Genomic DNA, 22,030 nt, shown 5'->3' with positions numbered 1-22,030 from the left:
ATGCACGCGTCCATGGAGTATTCTCTTTCTGACAATGTCGTCACTCTCTTTTCTTTCTCTTCTTGGACTGGCGAGCTTTGTTGGGCTGAATGGCCTGTTCTCGTCTAGATTGTTCTAATGTTCTAATCTTTAGCTGTACACGACCCTCTGTGAACTTTGCACCGTCAATATCATGTGAAACACAATGTTAGCCAATGAATAAACTGTTAATGGGCTGGACTAGAGACCAGTAAATGAGGTTGTGTCTTCAAATGGTCCTTCATGTTTGAGCACATTGGTTTATTTAACAAAATTTTAGCAAAAAAATACACCTTCTTCTTCCTTAGCTTTTCCCATTTTTAAATGGCGTCACTATTTTTGTCTTGATCTCTCCACACTGAGATCTTCATACTCATTCCCATTAAATCCATTCTCCCTCAGGTCTTTACTTACAGTATACAATCTGATCCACCTAAGAGTTGGTCTCCCCCTTCTTCTCCTTCCTGCAACGCCCAAACTCATGACCCTCTTACCTGCACAGCTGACAACTCTTCTCTTAACATGACCAAACAATTGCAGCCTTTCCTCTTGGATCTTCTTCTGAGATTTCCACAAGTTTCCTTGTTTTCCTTATCCTCTCATGTTTGATCTTAACCATTTCTGCCACTCCACACATCCACTTCAACATCCTCATCTCCGCTACTTCTAGCTTTATCTCTTGGGTCCTCTTCAGGGGCCATGTTTCAGCTCCACAGATCATAGCTGGTCTGACCAGCATCTTCTAGTCTTCATTTCATCATAACAATTATCCTTTTATCACATAATACACCAGCCAGCTGTTTCCAGTTGTTCCAACTTGCCAGGACTCTCTGGTGTGCTTTGCTATCTAATCCACAATCTGCTGTCACATAGGAATCAAAGGTATTTAAATTCATTTACACTTTTTAATCTCTCTGACAGCAACTGAACGTCTCTTTTTCATCAAGTTCTACTTTAAAACACATACAATCTGTTTTAAATTCCTTGTCCTCTATTGCTTCTCTCCATAGATCAAGCTTTTGTTGCAGCTCCTCTCTGTTGGAGGCAATTAGAACTCGCACTCAGTCTCCTTGAAAATTATCATATCTTTCTGCATGACGAAAGATTTGTACACAAATGCTGCTCAAATAATGAAGGGAATACTTAATCATCCCAGTCTAACACCAAGTCAGTGAAGCTTCAGGGATACCAACCTGTCCGGTTAGGAAGCCTAAGCGATTGTAAATCAACTTCACCGGCTTTGGTGCAAACGAAAGTGTTTGTTTCGGCCTTCTCCATATTCCGAGGGCAGAGTAGCAAGCCCATTTTGAGTCAGTGCCGCTGACTTGTGGACGGTAGTTGACGGCACGGATAGTAAGGCAATACTCAGTTCAAATGAGCGTTAGGTCCCGGGAGATCTGTGCTTTTGCTCCAGGTCAGTCTCTGAACTTGATGCCTGTTTAGGCTTGGATGAAGCTTTAGCTGCCTTTTCCATTTCCTTCTGAGCCTTTTTTTCTGCTACTCATGCTTGTACAAGCTTTCATATGCTGTAATTAAATCCGTTCAGGTTGAATAAATAGAGGATACCTTGGGATGATACTAAAAAAAAAAACCTGCAAACATTGCGATCGAGCTCCAGCCTCATTGAGCCACATATTTTGGATGTGCATCAAATTAACATCATTCTGGACCATAGGCAGTTTTAGACGGGGGCCAACAGGAGCCAGTGTCCCTGTAGAACTGACCCTGGCTCCTGTGCTGAAGAGATAAAATTTTAATTAATTACTTACGGTGATATGCGCTGGCACGGAGCCAGCCAGAGTTTCTTCACATTAAAATTAGTAAAAACCTACCTCCGGTCCACCATTGCTGATGAGCGTCTTAGCATTCTAGGAGTGCTAAGCATTGAATCCAGAAGAGCCAAGGCTTTGAACCTTGATGTATTTGTGGACCGTTTTGCAAGAAATCACAAATGCAGAATACTGTTATTATAATGTTACAGGCTACTGTGTTGCCAGTGCTAGAGGATGAGAGATTACTGAACAGACAACGTGAGTGTACATTTAAGTTTCATACTGTAAAAAAGTCACTTTATAACAAAATACATACCTAGATAAAAAGAAAAAATCTTGCATACAAAAAAGAGAAATGTTACTGTACAAAAAGTAAAATCTGTTTAAAGGTTTATTGTGCGTATGTACAGTATGTGAAATCTTTTGTTTGAAATTTATTTGTATGTTTGATTGTTAAATCTTCAATTTACTTTGTTTGTGCTCCAAATAAATTCACTTAATATATTAAACAATTCAAGAAAGCTCAGAGCAGAATATACTTTCTGAGAAGGTTGGCATCCTTCAACATCTGCAGTAAGATGCTGCAGATGTTCTACCAGACGGTTGTGGCGAGTGGCCTCTTCTACGCGGTGGTGTGCTGGGGTGGCAGCATAAAGAAGAAGGACGTCTCATGCCTGGACAAACTTGTTAAGAAGGCAGGCTCTATTGTAGGAGTAAAGTTGGACAGTTTAACATCTGTGGCAGAGCGACAGGCATTAAGCAAACTCCTGTCAGTCATGAAGAATCCACTGCATCCACTTAACAGGATCATCTCCAGGCAGAGGAGCAGCTTCAGTGACAGACTTTTGTCACTGTCCTGTTCCACTGACAGACTAAAGAGATCGTTCCTACCCTACACTATGCGACTCTTCAATTCCACCCAGGGGAGTAAATGCGAACAGTAATTTTATTTTAATTCTTTTCATTTTTATTACTATTTAATTTAATATTGTTTCTTTGTATCAGTATGCTGCTGCTGGATTATGTGAATTTCCCCTTGGGATTAATAAAGTATCTATCTATCTATCTATCTATCTATCTATCTATCTATCTATCTATCTATCTATCTATCTATCTATCTATCTAATATTGCCCTTTTTTTTTGTTCTGTGCCACCATAAAAAAACACTGGCCCCCCTGGTAAATTTGGTCTGGAACCTCCACTGTTCTAGACCAAAATCTTTAAATGCCTCTCAAACAGCCTTGGTGTCACAATCCCTCCTAACCCATTAACAGCTGTGTTAGGTGGGCTCACAGAGGGGCTTAAAGTGGAGAAGGACAAACAAACTGTGATTACCTTTACTACACTATTGGCACGCAGACTTATCTAACTCAACAGGAAGAATCCTAACCCACCTTTTTAAAATCAGTGAGTAACTGATGTTATATATTATCTGAAATTGGAAAAAAATCAAATTCTCACTTAGAGTATTTCTTCAAAACTTTTTATAAAATCTGTCATGATCTGATTAATGCCATTTTAGAGTAAGCGTTTATATTAGGGAAAAGGATTCTCTTCCCTCCTTTCTACTATTAATGTTTTACTCTGGCTGCTGGCCTTCCTGTCTTTCTCGTGGGTTGGGGCTGGGTTTAGTTTTGTTAAGCTTGTCTAAATGTTACTTGCTTTTAATAAAATCAATAAAAAAGAAAATGACAACAGGTGTTGATCAATGTCAGAAATAGGCAAACAAAATCCATTGAGGTTCAATGCTGTCAGTCAGTCAGTCATTGCCCAGCCCAATACAGGGTCACGGTGGTCTGCTGGAGCCGATCCCAGCCAACACAGGGTGCAAGGCAGCCCACCGCAAGACACACACACACACACACACACACACTAAGCACACACTAGGGACAATTTAGGATCACCAATGCACCTAACCTACATGTCTTTGGACTGTGGGAGAAAACCAGAGCACCCGGCGGAAACATGCAAACTCCACGAAGGGAGGATCCGGGAAGTGAATCCAGGTCTCCTTACTGCGAGGCAGCAGTGATACCACCGCGCCACTGTGCCGCCCGATTCAATGCTGTATAACGATAAAATGTGAAAATGTCCAAGAGGGGTGAACACTTTTTATAGGCACCTAATGACACACATACCCATATACTGTATACTGTACATAAAAACTGGGTGTCCATAAATAATTTTCCCAATTACATCTTTAGAAGAGAATCTATCCATCCATCCATCCATTTTCCAACCTGCTGAATCCGAACACAGGGTCACGGGGGTCTGCTGGAGCCAATCCCAGCCAACACAGGGCACAAGGCAGGAACCAATCCCGGGCAGGGTGCCAACCCACCGCAGGAAGAGAATCTAAGACACATATTTTTTTTTTGTTGCAGGTATTCGCGGATGTTCTTGCATTTGTACGCCTGATTCACACGCCAGCTGCTAGCAGCTCCCTGGAAGCCTTTAGTTAAAGAAAAAGCATTCACTGAGAAGGGCCCAAGTGTTTGTTTGGCTTGCGGAAACAAAGTCTTTTGTATAAACTCTGTGATTGTTCTGAACAAAATATGGAAAGAATCCACCTGAGGTCAAACTATTTAACTGTGTTCTGTCTGCTTGTGATCTCCAAAAAAATGGTTTATTTTGACTTTGGAAATGTATTGTTACAACACAAGGGTTCACATTAAAAATACTGAAGGGGTAAATATGTGGACAAATCTTTTGTCATGCAGAAAATTAGGAGGAATTTCAAGAGGGCTGCATGCCACTGTACAGGGCGTCCTTGGGTTACGACACAAATTTTCAAAACACACCCTAGCCCAAGTCACTTCCCTATCCTAACACATTTGCAAAATCATAATCTAGGACATAAAAACACAACTAAGCCACAGAAGAAGGAAAAGGACAGAAATATACTGCACTGTAGTAACAGAAAAAAATGACAAAAAAATGAGTGTAAAAGAATTCCTTACCTTTATTCCTTCTGATCTCTTTACAATGTCTAATTTCACTTCCATCGTGATGGCTTTCCTCTTCTTCGAAACACTACCATCGGAAGACTCTGACTTTCGTTTAGGAGTCATGATAAGGGACAAAAAGTCGCCAAACAAAGCCAACACAAACAGATCACGTGCAACCAAACTAGTTGTTGCGTATGTAGCTTTAAGAATGACACTAACGGGGTAAGCCTAAACACCCACGTCTCAATTTTTTAAAGTTTTTATGGGAGTGAGTGTTGTAAATTCGAAACATCGTATGTCGAGACATTGTAACCCGAGGACCCCCTGTATATCATCAGAAAAGAGCATCAGCCAAGGTGCTTATTCTATGATCTCATTACTTAGGACCATCCATTATAAGATCAAAGATGTAAGGACTTGACTAACACATGTAAGGACAAGTAAAACATGCACGTGTTTAGGACACTGCGAACATACAACTGGGCGGCTTGACATAAATGAGGAACATGAGATTTCTCAGGGCGGATTTTAATATTGTTTGCTTTTGTGCAACGTTGGCAGCCATAGACTTTCATTCTGTCGAATACTCCATTCAATGAAAACATGAGATTAAAACATGTTCTCAGCTGTCACTATAAACTACAGAGGGTAAGTAACATATAAAAAATACAATTTTGAGAGGGTGTATTCCTTTAAACTGAGCGCACAGTTATTTATAGCACTTGATGACCCCAATGCTCTGTGCTATCTGATCCAATGTCTGAATGGATGAGTAGTAATTTCCTCAAGCGAAAAAAGAAAATAAGGAAAAAAGGTTGAAAATGGAAATAGTGAAGGTCTAAGAAATTAACTTAAGCCCTTTGGCAATAAAAGCCAAGGTGGAAGTAAAGAATTTAGATGTAATCGTGGACTCTTCCCTTTAATCACACATTAACCGTGTAACTTGGACTGCGTTTTCCCCTTTAAGGTACATAGAACAAAGTTAGATGTCTTTATAACATTGCAGAATGCTACTAGTATAATTCGTGCTTTTGTTTTTAATTGACTAGATTACTGTAACTAACTGGATAAGCTACGAAAGGCACTAATTGCAGTTATTCCAGAATGTCGGAGCAAAGAATCTTAACCAGAAAAAGAAAATCTGAGCATCAGTCAAAGCATCATTACACATTGGTTACCCGTGTCCTTTAGAACGGATTTTAAAATACTATTAATGGCATATAAAGTTTAAATAATCTTCTCCTTTCTGTATCCTAGAATGAATGTCCTTATACATTCCAATTCATAATCTTAGATCTTCTAATTGTGGTCTGCTTATAACAAGAACAACAATATTTATTTGTACAGCACATTTTTATACAATTGATGTAGCTCAAAGTGCTCTACAAGATGAAGAAAGAAAGGTTATTCCAAGAGTCAAGTATAAAAGAAGTCCTGAGATGGCCTTTTGCTGTTAATGCACCAAAAATTTGGCACGCTTTACCAGAAGAGTAAAGAAAAATCCAAAGGGTCCAGTTTTTTATGGACTTTTTATAAGATATGTTGTAGTTGTATTGTTCTCTTAATAGACTATACATTGGAACAATCGAGATGAGAACAGGCCATTCAGCCCAACAAAGCTCACCAGTCATATCCACTCAATTCCTCCAGAATAACATCAAGTCAAGTTTTCAAAGTCCCTAAAGTCCTACTGTCTACCACACTACTTGGTCGCTTATTCCAAATGTCTGCGATTGTCTTTGTAAAAAACGCCAGAATGTTTGCATGAAATTACCCTTCACAAGTTTCCAAATGCATCCCCGTGTTCTTGTTGAACTCATTTTAAAATAACCGTCTCAATCCACTGCACTAATTCCCTTCATAATTTTAAACACTTCATTCAGGCCACCTCTTCATCTCCTTTTCCTTAAACTGTAAAGGCTCAGTTCTTTTAATCTTCCCTCATAACTGATCCCCTGTAGCCCTGGACTCAGCCTAGTCGCTCTTCTCTGTACCTTTTCTAGCACTGTTATGTCCTTTTTGTAGTCTGGAGACCAAAACTGCACCCAGTACTCCAGATGTGGCCTCACCAGTGAGTTATAAAGCTTGAACAGAACCTCCTGTGACTTGTACTCCACACATCAAGGCGCTATATAACCTGACGTTCTGTTAGCCTTCTTAGTGGCTTCTGCACACTGCCTGGTCATTGATAGTATCGAGTCCACTACATCTCTTAAATCCTTCTTATAAGGCATACTTGTCTATTCAGATTAGAACATTTGAATAATCAAGACAAGAACAGGCCATCCAGCCCAACAAAGCTCGCCAGTCTTATCGACTTCATTCTTCAGAATAAAAACAAGTTGAGGTCTCTAAAGTCCTTCTGTCCACCACACTACTTGGTCACTTATTCCAGGTGTCTGTGGTTCTCTGTGTGAAGTAAAACTACCTAATATTTATGTGAAATTTACTGAGTTTTCAAACTGTGTTCCTGTGTTTTTGAAGAACTCATTTTAAAGTCGGCATCTCGATCCACTGTGCTAATTCCCTTCATAATTTTGAACACTTCCGTCAGGTCTCCTGTTAGTCTCTGTAAAGGCTCAGCTCTTTTAATCTCTCCTCATCACTCATCTCCTGTAGCTCTGGACTCAGCTTAGTTGCTCTTCTCTGGACCTTTTCTACTGCTGCTATGTCCTTTTTGTAGCCTGGAGACCAAAACTTCACACCATACTCCAGATGAGGCCTCACCAGTGTGTTATAAAGCTTGAACAGAACCTCCATGGTCTTGTACTCCACACATCAGGGTGCTATATAACCTGACATTCTGTTAGACTTCTTAATGGCTTCTGTCTGGCAGTTGATAGCGTTGAGTCCACTATGACTCCTAAATCCCTGTCATGAGGCATACCCTCAACGTTCAGACCTCCCATTGTGTATTCCAACCTAACATTTCTACTTCCTAATTAGGGTACAATCATCATGGTGAATGTCATGGCTTCAAGCTGCAGTTCATACTTTAGTGATCAAATTGTGACTCATATGCAAAAGGTTGTGTGAATTATTTTAACGCTGTATGAACATTTTGGACCAAGCCAGAGAGATCCTACATTTACTTGTACTTTTGATACTTAATTATCAGATCATTTCAAACTTCTCCTTGACTACTTTTGTCAGGGGAAAATTTCACGTTTACTTGAGTCCCTTTTCAGAAAAGCATCTCTACTTTTCTTCAGGGAAGGCTGCTGGATGCTTTATATAACACTGACGCCAAGTCAGAATACACAGCTAACGCTTCAAGTCTATCAAATGCTCGAGTGAGTGCCCCTTTTTGGCCACTGTGTCACTTTGAACCTCTTCCAGCAGTGCCACAAAATCATTAAAATAATAAAGAAGGCGTAAATGAAACCCCAGTGGGTAATAACATCTTCACAGGCCTGCTCTTGTGTTACCCAATGTGGATCATCAAAGTCCTCTGGAATGCGACATCCTGGAGCAGTAAAACATGAAGGAGGTGGGGGTGGGCCGCTGCCGAGTGGCTGTCTATGGCAACGGCCTAACTCAGCTGTGAAGGAATGTCAGTTATGTCACAGTCCGCTAGTGGTAGGAGCAGCAGCCGGGACCACCATTGGGCCTACTTCAGACAAAAGGGAAACTCAAAAGGGTCGGCTGTCCGTTTAATTTTATTTGGTGTTTCATTACAACTTCAAGGTTACTGCAGTTCTGGGGAAGCTGGAAAGTGGATGGTTTGGAAGTTCTGCTAATACAGTGCAAAAAAAAATTATGACTTCCCAGAAATTGCCAAACAATGACTTGTTTAATTGAATATTTCGTACTGATTAACTAGAAGTTAATAAATATGTTAATCAGATACTGAGAGCTTTCACCATTTTCGTTAGTTGAAACTTGGGCGGCACGGTGGCCTTGCAAAATATGGAGACCAAGGCTCACGTTCTTGGTTCCCCTGCATGGAATTTGGATGTTCTCCCCATGTCCAAGCGGGGCTCTGGTTTCCTCCCACAAAGCAAAGACGTGTAATTGACCTATGTATGTGTGCATGTGTGTGTGTGAGAGACCCTACAATGGACTGGTGCCCCATCCAGGGCTTGTTCCTTTCTTGTACCCCATAGGTTCCCATAGGTTCCAGCTATAGTGAAGACAAGGGATCCATATCCCGGCCTCTGATTCATGTGAGTGGTGGCATTGGTGTGGATCTGGCGATGGAGAAGAAACATCAAGGAGTAAAAGGCAGCACATATGGGACTGGTGCTCTGATTGACTTGAAGAAAGAGAAATGGTGAACTGATCTTCTGAGCTCTGAATGAATGGGCATTGAGAAGGAGGAGTTGAATGGACAGGTTGTTGGCTTATTGGGTTCTTTAATTATACCCGTACTTTTAACATTTTGGCTTAGAGTCATTTACTTCATTGACCTTTGATCTTTTTATTTTTTTTTTAATGTGCCACCACTGACTTTGAGTGATGGTTATGATAAGAAATGTCATGCAGTTATTGGTTTGGTACTAAAGAAAATAAAGAACTGGCTGTTTTTGCAGTAGTCTACAGTGGTTTGTGTCTCTCCTTCCCTCACTGGTCCTCGGCTATAAACTCCAAGATGCTCACGGTGTAATCCTGCTGGGATCTCATGGTATGGAGAATCACTGACCATAGCCAACCTACCTAGCCCAGACTGAACAGAGGGGGATAACTTAAATAACGGAGAAAGAACCAAGGAAAACATCAAGACAGATTCAGGATGACCTCCAGGATCAATGTTTAAATGTTTCAAGTCACACCATCTGATGTTATCTGAATGAAAGTGGGCTCCACGGTAGAAGGTCCAGGAAACTTCCAAGATCAAGGTACAACAATTTCAAATCACGACATCTGATGTTATCTGAATGAAAGTGGGCTCCACGGTAGAAGATTCAGGAAACCTCTAAGATCAAGGTACGACAGTTTTATATCACAACATCTGATGTTATCTGAATGAAAGTGGGCTCCATGGTAGAAGATTCAGGAAACCTCTAAGATCAAGGTACAACAGTTGCAAGCCACACCATCTGATGCTATCTGAATGGAAGTTTGCTGCATGACTGAAGACCCAAGAAGATCCCACTTCTCAAAGATAAGACTCAAAAAAGCTCAACTGGGTTTTACTAAAATGCATGTTGACAAGCCAGCGTCCTTCTGGGAGAATGTTAATTGGACTGATGAACCTGTTTGAGAGCTTTTTGGCAAGTCACAGCAGCTCAGCATTCACAGAAGACAAGATGATGATCACAAAGAAAAAAATCATGAAATATGGAGGAGACTCGTTAATATGAAGGGGTTGCCATGCTGCCTCTGGCACCGGGTACTTTGAATCTGCGCAATTAAATCAGATGTTTATGGAGTGAAGCGTACCTACAAGTGTCATGGAGTACAGACCACGGGTCCTCCAGCAGGGTGAGGATCCAAAACACACATCTTGTTTTTTTTTTATTTTTGTTCAATTCAAGCCCTGTCGTTGTGTTTGTGGAGTTCAGTATTTTTCTTGCCATGTTCCCCCCATTTTAATTTTCTCCCTAATATACGTGGCCAATGTTAAATGGTAACTATAAAGTAAGTGAGTCCTAAGACAGATGCTTCCTTGAAAAAAGTGCGTTTGGAATCCGAATGAGTTAAACAAATTCTGCCATCATACTCAGAAGAATGTCAGCTGAGCAGAACACACAGTTTGTTGAGTGAAATGACAGGAAGACCAGACGTGATACTAGCACAGAGGGGTGGGTGGGGAATGTCACAGGTCACCAGGCGGTAAAAAAAAAAAATCCCTCCAATGCCCTTGCAATGTCAGTGAAAAGCTTACCTGAGCCAAACCAACAATGCTCAGCATGCCAACGGCCAGGAGAAGCAACATTCCTTCTGAATACTTGCTTGTCAGATTTCCGATGACACCTCCTTGGATAACCTAAGCATATGATTAGAAAAGGAAGTTAAAGTTTAAACACACAAGTATGTCTGTAAAGGTCAGAGAAGTGAATTTATCTGCTAAGTCACTGAGGCGTTGAAAAGTGAGAAAAAAAAAAAACTCCCGCTCTCAAAGTCAGAAGTCTGCCATGACGCTTGTCATCATTTCACAATGCCCTGCGCTTAACAAAGATTTACATCATCCTATTAATTATCGTTAAAAGCAAACCCACCATTACTCCAAAGGTCCCCTACCGTGTTATTGATAAAAAGGCCCATTGTGTCTATGGGTGTGTTTGTTTGTTATCACTCTGACATTAAAGAGTCTTCTTCTGTTGATCAGTGTCATAAAAGGCAAACTAAATTCATTGGGATTCAATGCTGCATAACAATAAAATGTGAAAATGTCCAAGGGGGTGAACACTTTCTATAGGCACTGTATTACACACATACCTTTAGACTGTATATAGAAACTGGGTGTCCATAAATAATTTCCCCGATTACATTTTTAGAGAGAATCTAAAACACATATTTTTTATTTTTTGTTGCTGGTATTTACAGATGTCTGGAGTGTTCTTCTATTTGTACACTTGATTTACATGCCTGCTGCTTGTATATCTGTAGAAGAAATTAATTAAAGAAAAGTATTTGCCTCTGAGAAAGAACAAAGTGTTTGTTTGGCTGGCGGAAATAAAGTCTTGTGAAAGCTCGGTGATTGTTCAGAACAAAGTATGGAAAGAATCCACCTGAGGTCAAGCCATTTAAGTGGATTCTGTATGCCTGTGACTGCCAGAGTTAACTACAACATTATCACATACTGTAACCAAGGGAGTCATTTATGGACACTCTGTATATACTGTACATACACACACATCAATATTAATATATCTACAGATACACATATATACTGCTCTACACTGTACAGTACACTTACAATACAAACATTATATGCAGCACAACATGAACACAGTATAACAGTAAAACAGGCGCACAGAAGCATTCACAGACCCGCTTATTCCAATTCAAGGTGCTGGAGTGCTATATACAATAAAATATATAGATAGACATTGTGAAAAGAACAGCCTCGACACACACAAAAAGGTTTGGGGCAGCCACCCATATATTGTCCCGTGCTGCAATTGGGTTTTGATAAGGCATTCATGTGAATGGTTTTGAGTCCAGAGTTGAATTGGTTTGGTTAAAAAAGATGGCGGCTTTATAAGCCAAAAAATCGAAAAGTGATGTCATCTAGAGTCGGAATCAGAAGTGATGTTATTTTGGGCACCGAAAACCAGAAGTGAGGTCAGTCTGGGCGCTGGAACCAAAAATGACGTCATTGGTGGGGCGTCTAGTAGGTTTTCCCATATCTGGCCTGCAGAGATAACAGAAGTGGGAGTAATGAACCCTGCCAATCACCAGCCTGGCGGGTAATTATATTGACTTGGTCCACTTAGCTTCCTCCTATTCACACATGTGTGACAACAGATAAGATGGATAGATAGATAGATAGATAGATAGATAGATAGATAGATATGAAAGGCACTATATAACAGATAGATAGATAGATAGATAGATAGATAGATAGATAGATATGAAAGGCACTATATAACAGATAGATAGATAGATAGATAGATAGATAGATAGATAGATAGATAGATAGATATGAAAGGCACTATATAACAGATAGATAGATAGATAGATAGATAGATATGAAAGGTGCTATATAACAGATAGATAGATAGATAGATAGATAGAAAGATAGATATGAAAGGCACTATATAACAGATAGATAGATAGATAGATAGATAGATAGATAGATAGATAGATAGATAGATATGAAAGGCGCTATATAAAAGATAGATAGATAGATAGATAGATAGATAGATAGATAGATAGATAGACAGATAGACAGACAGACAGACAGACAAACAGACAGTACCCTTCATAATGTCCGTGACAAAGACATATTTTTCCATGTCTTACCTCTTTGCTCCACAGTTCAAAATTACAAATCAAACAATTTAACATATTTCAGCCACACCATGTAGAAATGACAACACTTTTTATACGTGGTGCCCCTATTTCAGGGCACCATGATGTTTGGTGCCACAGGTGATTCCTCAGGTGTGTTTTATGGCTTCATCAGACACCTCAGCTTGTTTCTACCCTTTAGAGTCTGTACTGTAGTTGCCAATGTTCAACATGAGGACAAGAGCTGAGCCCATGAAAGTCAAAGAATCTATTATGAGGCGTGTATGAATATATATGCCTTTTGTTTTGCCTTTTGTTCGTTATCTTCATTAAGTGGAGTATTTACCAGGTGGTACCCCAACCGTTTCTATTTTCCTCCTTTCCTTTTTTCAGATCTCAATGTATACATAAACACAATATACACACATTGTGTGCATGTAAACACACATATATACATATAAATATATTCTAAACATGTGACTCTGTACTTGCACACACAAATAAACACACACTTAGTATACAGTCAAACACATTCATATAGTTAATGCACTGTACATTTGACTCTGTCCTCTGTGTACTCACACAAATGCTTATTATGCATATTTACATGTACATACAGTATATTCAGACCCTCATATTAATATTCCACGGACACACAAGGTATGATGCGTCCAGAATGCTCAAGCCCATCCTTAAGAGATGAAATGTAACGCTCGACTGACCCTCTTTCCTCAATCACATTGTGAAGCAGGATGCCATCGAGCTCATTTCATACTTCACCAGGACATTGTTTTGTTCACAAGGACACAAATAATCCGGCATGTCAGCAGTGGGCAGGGGTTTAGAATGATAGCAATGGGGTGTTTCTTCTTTTATAAATGTTTGCAGCCTGCAATGTCCTTCTGGGTCTCCTCCCAAGTGTTGTAAATGTCAGAGACGTTAGGCGTTGCTGTGTGAATTCCTGAGACGGTCTTGGTGGTTGGGTCAGACTACTGTCAAATATCTCCTGGCAGACCTTGTTTCTGTGGCTGGACTGGAGTTACACGGCTCCATTTGTGAAGAGCTCCACTGGACATTCCTTGCATTTTTACTAACACGCTGCATACCTGGTCAAAGAACAATGGGCCTGAAGTCACAAAGCAGATTACCAGAGCAAATTGAATCACTTTGTGGTTTTACTGGCCATGACAGATGTCACATTGTAGACAAGTCAGTCTGCTTGACAGGCAAATTTTCATGAAGAGCAGGGTGAGTATTAAAGGGAAAAAATGCAGTGGGCCACTCAAGTCTGGGATTCTTTAGAAGCCAAAAATAGCCCATGGGATGGGGCATAGCGGGCAGTCAGTAAGGACATTTAGAAGGTTTCTGCCATTAGCCCAGTGCCCTGCTCGTCCATCGATATCCATGTAAAACAGAGGTGCATACAGCTGGGAAAGTTTAACAACCATTACTGAGCAGCAGGTACGGCTGAAGGCTTTTACCTCATGGAATGCTTTCTCATATTTCCTCAAAGGAAGGAGGAAAGCAAACGCAGCATGGGCTTGGCAACTAGACACCAGTTCATATAAGGATTTCCAACATGACCACAGAACTTAGAGTTGTCTAGATGGTGTCATAAATTAGCAGGACATTTGGGGGTGACACATAACTGCACAATGGCAGAAAGCCATGTCTCAGTTGCAGGTCTTTGGTCCTTCAGCTGGATAACAACCTCGAAAAGGAGAAGAAAACATTGGATCTTTCTAGGTTGGCCTGCTATGAGTCTTGTTGTGAATTCCACTGAATGCCCATCTATTGAAAGAGCAGAAAGTTGCAGTTGGGAGAAGGTGCCCATCACAACTGACAGAACTAAAGAAGAGTGGACCACACGACTAGTCGGGAAGTGGAGAAGTCTAACTCAGAACTGCAGAAAGAGCTTGATGGCAGTTATTGTTGTCGCTGAAGGTTGGGTTTGGTCACCAATCAAATGCAAACTTTCTGTTCTATTAAATGTGATATAAAAGATTGTGGATTGCAAATACTTTTGTCAAGTCCTGCTTAGTTCAGAGAAATCTGGACTCCAGTCGATCACAGGACATGTAAGCTGTTCTTTATACAGCCTCCAGTTAATCCAAAATGCTGCTGCAAGAATTCTTACACTACCTCCCGTTTAAGTTTAGGGGAGATTTCAAAATCCTCCTTTTAACATATAAAGCATTAAATGGCCAAGGTCCAGCTTACTTGTCTGAACTTATCGTGACTTACAAACCTGAGTGCACACTAAGATCTCAAGATGCTGGTCTGCTTATGATTCCAAGAATTAATAAAATAACAGTGGGAGGTTGAGAATTTAGTTACAGGGCCCCTAAACTGTGGAGTGGTCTGCGTGTTACCATAAGAGATGCCCCTTCAGTCTCAGCTTTCAGAAAACTCAAGACTTTAGTTTAGCACACCCTGACTAGAGCTGCTGATTAACTGCACAGACTGCATCTCTTTTGTTAGTCATTAGCACTAAAACATAAGTAACATGATAGTTAGAATTTGTTACTAACCCTCACCTATTCTGTTTCTTTTCTCGGTACTCAAATGTGGCACTTGGTGTATTGACCCCCCTTCTTTTTGACACCCACTGCACACCCAGCCTACCTGGACAGGGGGTCTCTCTTTGTACTGCCTTTCCCAAGGTTTCTTCCCTACAAGGGTTTTTTGGGATTTTTTTCCTTGTCTTCTTAGAGAGTCAAGGCTGGGGGGCCGTCAAAAGGCAAGGCCTGTTAAGGCCCATTGTGGCACCTCTTGTGTGATTTTGGGCTATACAAAAATAAATTGTATTGTATTATATTGTTCTGTACTTACTCACAGTGGGTCAGTTGTGAGCTACCAAATGACCAATTCAAGATACATGTAAAAAATAATATCTCCACATGTTCGACAGTTTGTTAGAATCAATCTTTGTGTCACTGTAGAGCACCACAAGGGAATGCCGTTCAATATTAAAGTCCAAAAATGAGTACACTCCACTGGCTTGATTGGTGACCAAGAGGGAGTCAATTCACTTACCAGTGGTCATTCTGTACAATGATAGAAATACTGGACTGTACCACCAAAGCTTATAACATACTGTCATGCTTGGGTCACAAAGTTGCACAGGTTCATTCAGGGTTTTCAAGAGACAGAAACTTTATTGGAATACAGCATCCATCCATTTATTATCCAACCCGCTATATCCTAACTACAGGGTCACGGGGGTCAATAATCGATGCAGGATGTGATAAAAGCATGGACAAGTTTCTCAGCATTAGGAAAGGACAGGAAGGAGCGAACATGGGATATGTTACAGAGGAGAAAGAAAGTTTCTTAATGTGATTTATGTGGGTGGAATAAGAAAGGGAGGAATCAAAAATGACACCAAGATTCTTGCAGTGGAGGCAGTTCTGATGAGATCACCGGCAAGATTGACTGGGAAGGAGCTAATTTTCTTAAGTAGCGCTTTAGTCCCAATTTCCAGGAGTTCAGTTTTGTTACAATTTAAATTTAAAGAGTTCTGCTCCATCCAGGTTTTAATTTCACTGAGGCAAGTTTTGAGCTGAGAAGTTTTAACATTGAAATAGAGCTTAGTATCGTCTACATAAAAATGATAACCCAGTCCAAAGCTGTGAATGATATGGCCAAGGGGAAGCATATCAATATAGAAGAGAAGAGGGCTGAGGACAGAGCCCTGAGGAACTCCTTGTGTGACTGGCGCGGAGCTGGATCTGCTGTTGCCAAGACTAACAAACTCTTGTCTATCAGTCAGATAGGACTTGAACCACTGGGGGGCAGTGCCAGAGATACTGTAAGCTGCCAGGCCCAAAGGCAGCAAAGCCATCTCAGACCATAACATAACATCTCTATGCTTCACAGCTATTTTAAGGTTCTTCTCCAGAAATGCTGCCTTTGGTTTGCACCAATCATGTCCACTGTATATAGCAGTACAGCTAGCCAGCCCAGCACCCTCACCTTAGAAACACAAGTCAGTCCCCAAAACAGAAATATGAAAAAAAAAAACAAAAAACAACAAGCTAAATGGAGAAGATTTAATTACTGGCTTGAATGTCTGTCCCCTGTCAAAGTTGAAAAGGTAAAATTAAAAGAAATTTGGGCTGGGAAAGAAGCGTATACATACAAAGCCACTTCCTTCTGGGCCAGGACATGCCCCACCATTGTATTAGGTAATGCAGATTGCTATCTGACATGTGACAGGTGACACACTTACACACTGAGCTCTTCGGTGACCTGCCATTAGGCTGATTGCATATTTTTATGGCTGCTGTTTGCTCGAGGCTGGACGGCTGATCTCCACTTATGCTGAAGGTGCAGAATGCAAGGGTGTGTGTGTGTGGTGGGGGGAGGCAGGGGGGATATTGTCTGGACTCCCAAATTAATCATTTGGACCCCTACAAGCCTCAAAATCAAAACTGTGAGGGTTTCCCTGAATATAAATTCTAAATAAACATGCTATGGGGGTTTATACATCACTCAGCTCCCATTACGGGCATTACAAGAAAATCTGTTTAAAATAAAAGAATAATTCAGAAGAAGGTCACTGTTAGGGGGTTTCCTTTTATTTGAGCGGGCTTTACCTTCATCAATATGTGCTTCTGCCGGCCATACTTTTCACTAAGTAGAGCCACAGCGCTGGTCTGGGGCAGGCTGGTTCACATTTTGTAGGACAAGGCGGGCATTACCTGTTTCTGTTCGGCTTTAGTGGCGCATCAGGCCTGTTAAGAAAGCAGATTTAACAGGGATGTGGACATCCGGCTGCGTCTCCCCACCTCTTAGATTCCATACTAAGTGGCTGAATTTTTTGTCCTTGGACTGGCCTGAACTTTATCTGATAATAAATGATGAGGCAAAATAAATGATGAGATAAAATAATGAGATGATACTAAACAGTATCATCTCAGGACAGAGGAGCAGCTTCAGCGACAGACTGAGGAGATTGTTCTTCCCCCACACTATGCGACTGTTCAGTTACACCCGGGGGGGTAAACGTTAACATTATACAAAGATATTGTCTGTTAAACCTGCATTTTTATCACTCTTTAATTTAATATTGTTTTTTATCAGTGTGCTGCTGCTGGAGTTTGTGAATTTCCCCTTGGGATTAATAAAGAATCTATATGTCTATCTATCTATCATATAGTGCCTTTCATATCTATCTATCTATTGTCAGGAATGTCATGAGGGACCGGATGTGGGTCTTTGCCCACCCTGGATCACGTGGGGGTTGCCTTCCAGGTTGCTTTGGGGCATACAGGGCATGGAAGCTCCACCCTGTAGAGGCCCGTGGTCACCGCCAGGAGGCGCCCCAATGCCTTGGGGACCAGTTACCCCAGCACTTCCGCCACACCAGGAAGTGCTGGGGGGAAGATTTAGGACGCCGCCCGAAGAGCAGCCGGGAGGAATGCCGGGAACACCTGGTGCTCATCCGGGAACCATATAAAAGGGGCCGTCTCCATTCATTCGAGGCTGGAGTCGGGAGGTGGAAGGACGAAGCTCAGGAGAGCTGTGGAGGCGGCCCGAAGAAAGGCATTGTGGCCAGGATTGTGTGATTGGGGTAATTGTGCACGTGACTGGGGTCTGAGTGACCATTGGACTGTGTCTTAGTGACATCATAGTTGTAAATAATATTGTAAATAAACGTGTGGTGGCTGAGAAACAACATGTCCGCCTGTCTGTGTCCGGGCCGGGTTCACACTATCTATCTATCTATCTATCTATCTATCTATCTATCTATCTATCTATCTATCTATCTATCTATCTATCTACATACAGTGCATCTGGAAAGTATTCACAGCGCATCACTTTTTCCACATTTTGTTATGTCACAGCCTTATTCCAAAATGGATTAAATTCATTGTTTTCCTCAGAATTCTACACACAACACCCCATAATAACAACGTGAAAAAGGTTTACTTGAGGATTTTGCAAATTTATTAAAAAACAAAAATTGAGAAAGCACATGTACATAAGTATTCACAGCCTTTACTCAATACTTTGTTGATGCACCTTTGGAAGCAATTACAGCCTCAAGTCTTTTTGAATATGATGCCACAAGCTTGGCACACCTACCCTTGGCCAGTTTCGCCCATTCCTCTTTGCAGCACCTCTCAAACTCCTTCAGGTTGGATGGGAAGTGTCGGTGCACAGCCATTTTAAGATCTCTCCAGAGATGTTCAATCGGATTCAAATCTGGACTCTGGCTGGGCCACTCAAGGACATTCACAGAGTTGTCCTGAAACCACTCCTTGTCAGTAGTCAAGAGTTGCACCATGGGTAGGAAAGCACAAGAGGCAACTAAGTCAACCCCAAATGTGTGCAGTGGGGCCACAAATGTTGGTTTGTGAACAGTTTATACAGTGGCACATGTGCTCTCACTTGGGAAGAAGTGGTTGTACTGGCACCTGTGGTATGTTACCTTTCAAATTTTAATATTAATTGTACAGATGCATATGATTAAACAGATAGTTTGGGACAGGGGTCTAATTAGCAGTTAGACACAAACCAGTACAGATTAAAAATTCACACAATAGACTAAATTGTAGTGGGCTAGTTTAGTGGAAGGTGTGGACTTGTCTCATTTTGAACCATCAGATCTGATGACATATGAAGACTGCAGAAAGAGTTGACACAAGCTGGAGCAGATCCAAGTCATCAGGAGCAGATCCACATTCTGCTGATTGTCTTTGAAATAAAGAAGATATGTAATGGACAAATGGTCATGGACAACTTTTAACGCTGAGAGAGTGAAAACTGCCAATCAAAGCCCAAATTATTAAACAGACACTTTAAACAATTAAGACTGTTTATAAAGACATTGTACAAACATTCATCGGGGTGGAGTGTTGTGATGTGAGATTTTGCATATAACTTGATAAATGTTTTGTATATCTTTATTTGTAATTTAGGCAAAGCAATGTAATTTAGTGTTACCTTGGTGAGAGGCATTCGTGTTTGCCCAACCGTTTACGACTAATTTTACGACAGGATTTGGGGGATGTGTCTTAAACCAGTTTGATGAGTAGTTCTCTGCTAAAGTCTTTCAACACCTGCAAGGAAGCCAGGTTAGCTTAACATATGGTCTTGAGGTGGGGTTGCAGGTGTTAAGATGTACTATTTCCCCCCATTGGTCTGAGGTATGGCTGTTTGAAATTGGCTTGTCTTAGAGGCCTTTAAGTACCATGATGTCCTATTGGCTGTAGGAGTTGGACAGAAAACCTATAAATTTGCTTGCTCAACCACATTCTCTCTCTCTCTAACCAACATATGATGAAGAAGCATCTCTCTTGCTAACCTGTGATGATGTAGAAGTATCTTTCTCTTGTTAACAACTGATGAAGACCATCACACCATGAACTGACAAGAACAGCACAATGAAGAGCACAGCTTCAGCCATGTTGAGACAGGCTCGAGGCCTGTTCTGAAGAAAGCTGAGCACCAATGATGCCTTAACTAGAGACATTTTAAGTAACTACAAGACTGTGAGCCTTCTGAGTTACACATCACCATTTTATCAGTTTGTATGGTTGCCAATATTCAAATGTACTTTGCATTTTGGTATTATTTATGAATATTATCAGTAATACATTATTTTATGTGTAACTTAACTCCTGCTTGTCTTTTTACTACATCTAATTGCCTGAGGTTATAGATATAGAAGGGAAGTTGGGGATAAGTTATATACAATAATACCTTATAAACAGTGGTAAGTCTGTGAGATTAGGCATTCTAAGGCTACATATTAATAATACAGTAGGGGAAAGTAGAGCAATATATATATTACTCTACCAAGATAAAGCAATTGGCAAAGTCAGCAGGATTTTGGGGTAACCATATTTTGCACCCTGTTTGCAAATACTGTTTTGATGTATGTGTTTGTTTATGTATGTGAATTTTAGAGCACCCAATGTACAAATGTGGTGGAAGTAAAACATTGTTTGGTTGTTGAATTGAATATAACCAACAAAGCGTAGAGACTTCATGTGTGTAACGAGGACACCCGCATTTTTGTTAGTGCTGGTCATAGTGAGTCCCTAATTAAAGTGCTAGGGAGTGGTGAAAGATACATGTGTCATTCATACGGCATTTAAGTGGTTAAAGTGCTAGGGAGTGATGGGACATCAGGAAGGTGGGGATAAGTTATTTGCAATAATACCTTATAAACAGTGGTAAGTCTGTGGGATTAGGCATTCTAAGGCTACATATTAATAATACAATAGAGGAAAGTAGAGCAATATATAGATATATTACTCTACCAAGATAAAACAGGTGGGCAGGCACCTGGTTTGGTGGTTGGCACAGGAGTAGATTAACTGTTTGGTCTGCTTGTGCCAAGCTAGTAAGTCTCTTTGCTTAAAGCAGCTGTCCACATGCAGGTAAGTCTGTTCACGTGGGAAGCTATAAAGCAGATATTTTAAGACAAAATTCCACAGCAATATTAGTGGGCTTAGAAAATGACATGACTCTACTAATCCTTACAAAAATAAAATAAATTAAAACTACAATTTAAAAAAAAAGTAGTGCTAATATGAATGTTTTAAAATGTGTTGCAATACTTCAATGATCAATATCTTTTATCAATATTTCAGTTATCTTGCAGTATACCGAAATATTGCTTAAAATATATAATTTATTGCATTGCAATATATTTTCCAAAAATATAAAATATATATTTCTACATCTATTTTTAAAATAGTTCAAGTAATATAATATAAAGCATATATATTATAACATACTTTTAAACTGTAAAATTTTGTGATACTATACAATATGTTTTACAGTATATAGATATTTCATTATACTAGCCAACCCGCGGCGTACCATACGCCGCATAATCAGGACGGTTTTTTAATCATTTTTAAGCACAGGGAGAAAATTTAACATTTGCAAAATTGGTAATGTAATAAATCAGCAAGAAAAGCAACATTGTAACAATGCACGCCGAGGTGGGAGGGGGGTGTGTAAAAAGTGCAAGAGCATCTAAGAAGACGCATGTTTGTCGCGGATGCGAATTGCTGTATGTAGCGTGTACAACACTTTGCTATGCTGCATGCAGTCGTGCGTCGAAACCGAAAACTCGTTTTTTAAAGACTGCTCACTTCATTGTGTTTTAACCTCAGTTGTAAAGGAATGTTTTAATGATCCCATGGGATATCCCTCGCAAACAGTTTTACACGCTGCATATGGCGATTCAGCTCCGCGAGAAACATGCCTCTATGAACAGTCAACGTAGCTCGGAGGTACATGACATTAACCTGACCTGCACTGCATGTGGCCTCTACGACAGACGAACATAAATGACGCCATTTTTTCTGTGTCGTCGCGTCCGAGTTGGTGGGCGTGGCCCTGCGAGTTGTCGTCGTATCCAATGGTCT

General features: G+C 40.6%; 1 protein-coding gene across 2 annotated transcripts in view; it reads right to left on the bottom strand.

Annotated features, from left to right (window-relative positions):
* The window catches only part of slc22a18 (solute carrier family 22 member 18), a 276,323-nt gene that overhangs the window by 10,379 nt on the left and 243,914 nt on the right, over positions 1–22,030 (bottom strand). For both annotated transcript variants that reach the window (XM_039736928.1, XM_039736935.1), the window contains exon 9: positions 10,567–10,668. In XM_039736928.1, the coding sequence (XP_039592862.1) occupies positions 10,567–10,668 (102 nt within the window). The remainder of the gene's footprint in view (positions 1–10,566; positions 10,669–22,030) is intronic.

Source organism: Polypterus senegalus, chromosome 1, assembly GCF_016835505.1.
Source record: "Polypterus senegalus isolate Bchr_013 chromosome 1, ASM1683550v1, whole genome shotgun sequence".
NCBI classification, from domain to species: Eukaryota; Metazoa; Chordata; class Cladistia; order Polypteriformes; family Polypteridae; genus Polypterus; species Polypterus senegalus.
Note: the sequence above shows the minus strand (reverse complement) of the source record. Positions and strands in the feature narration are given on the sequence as shown.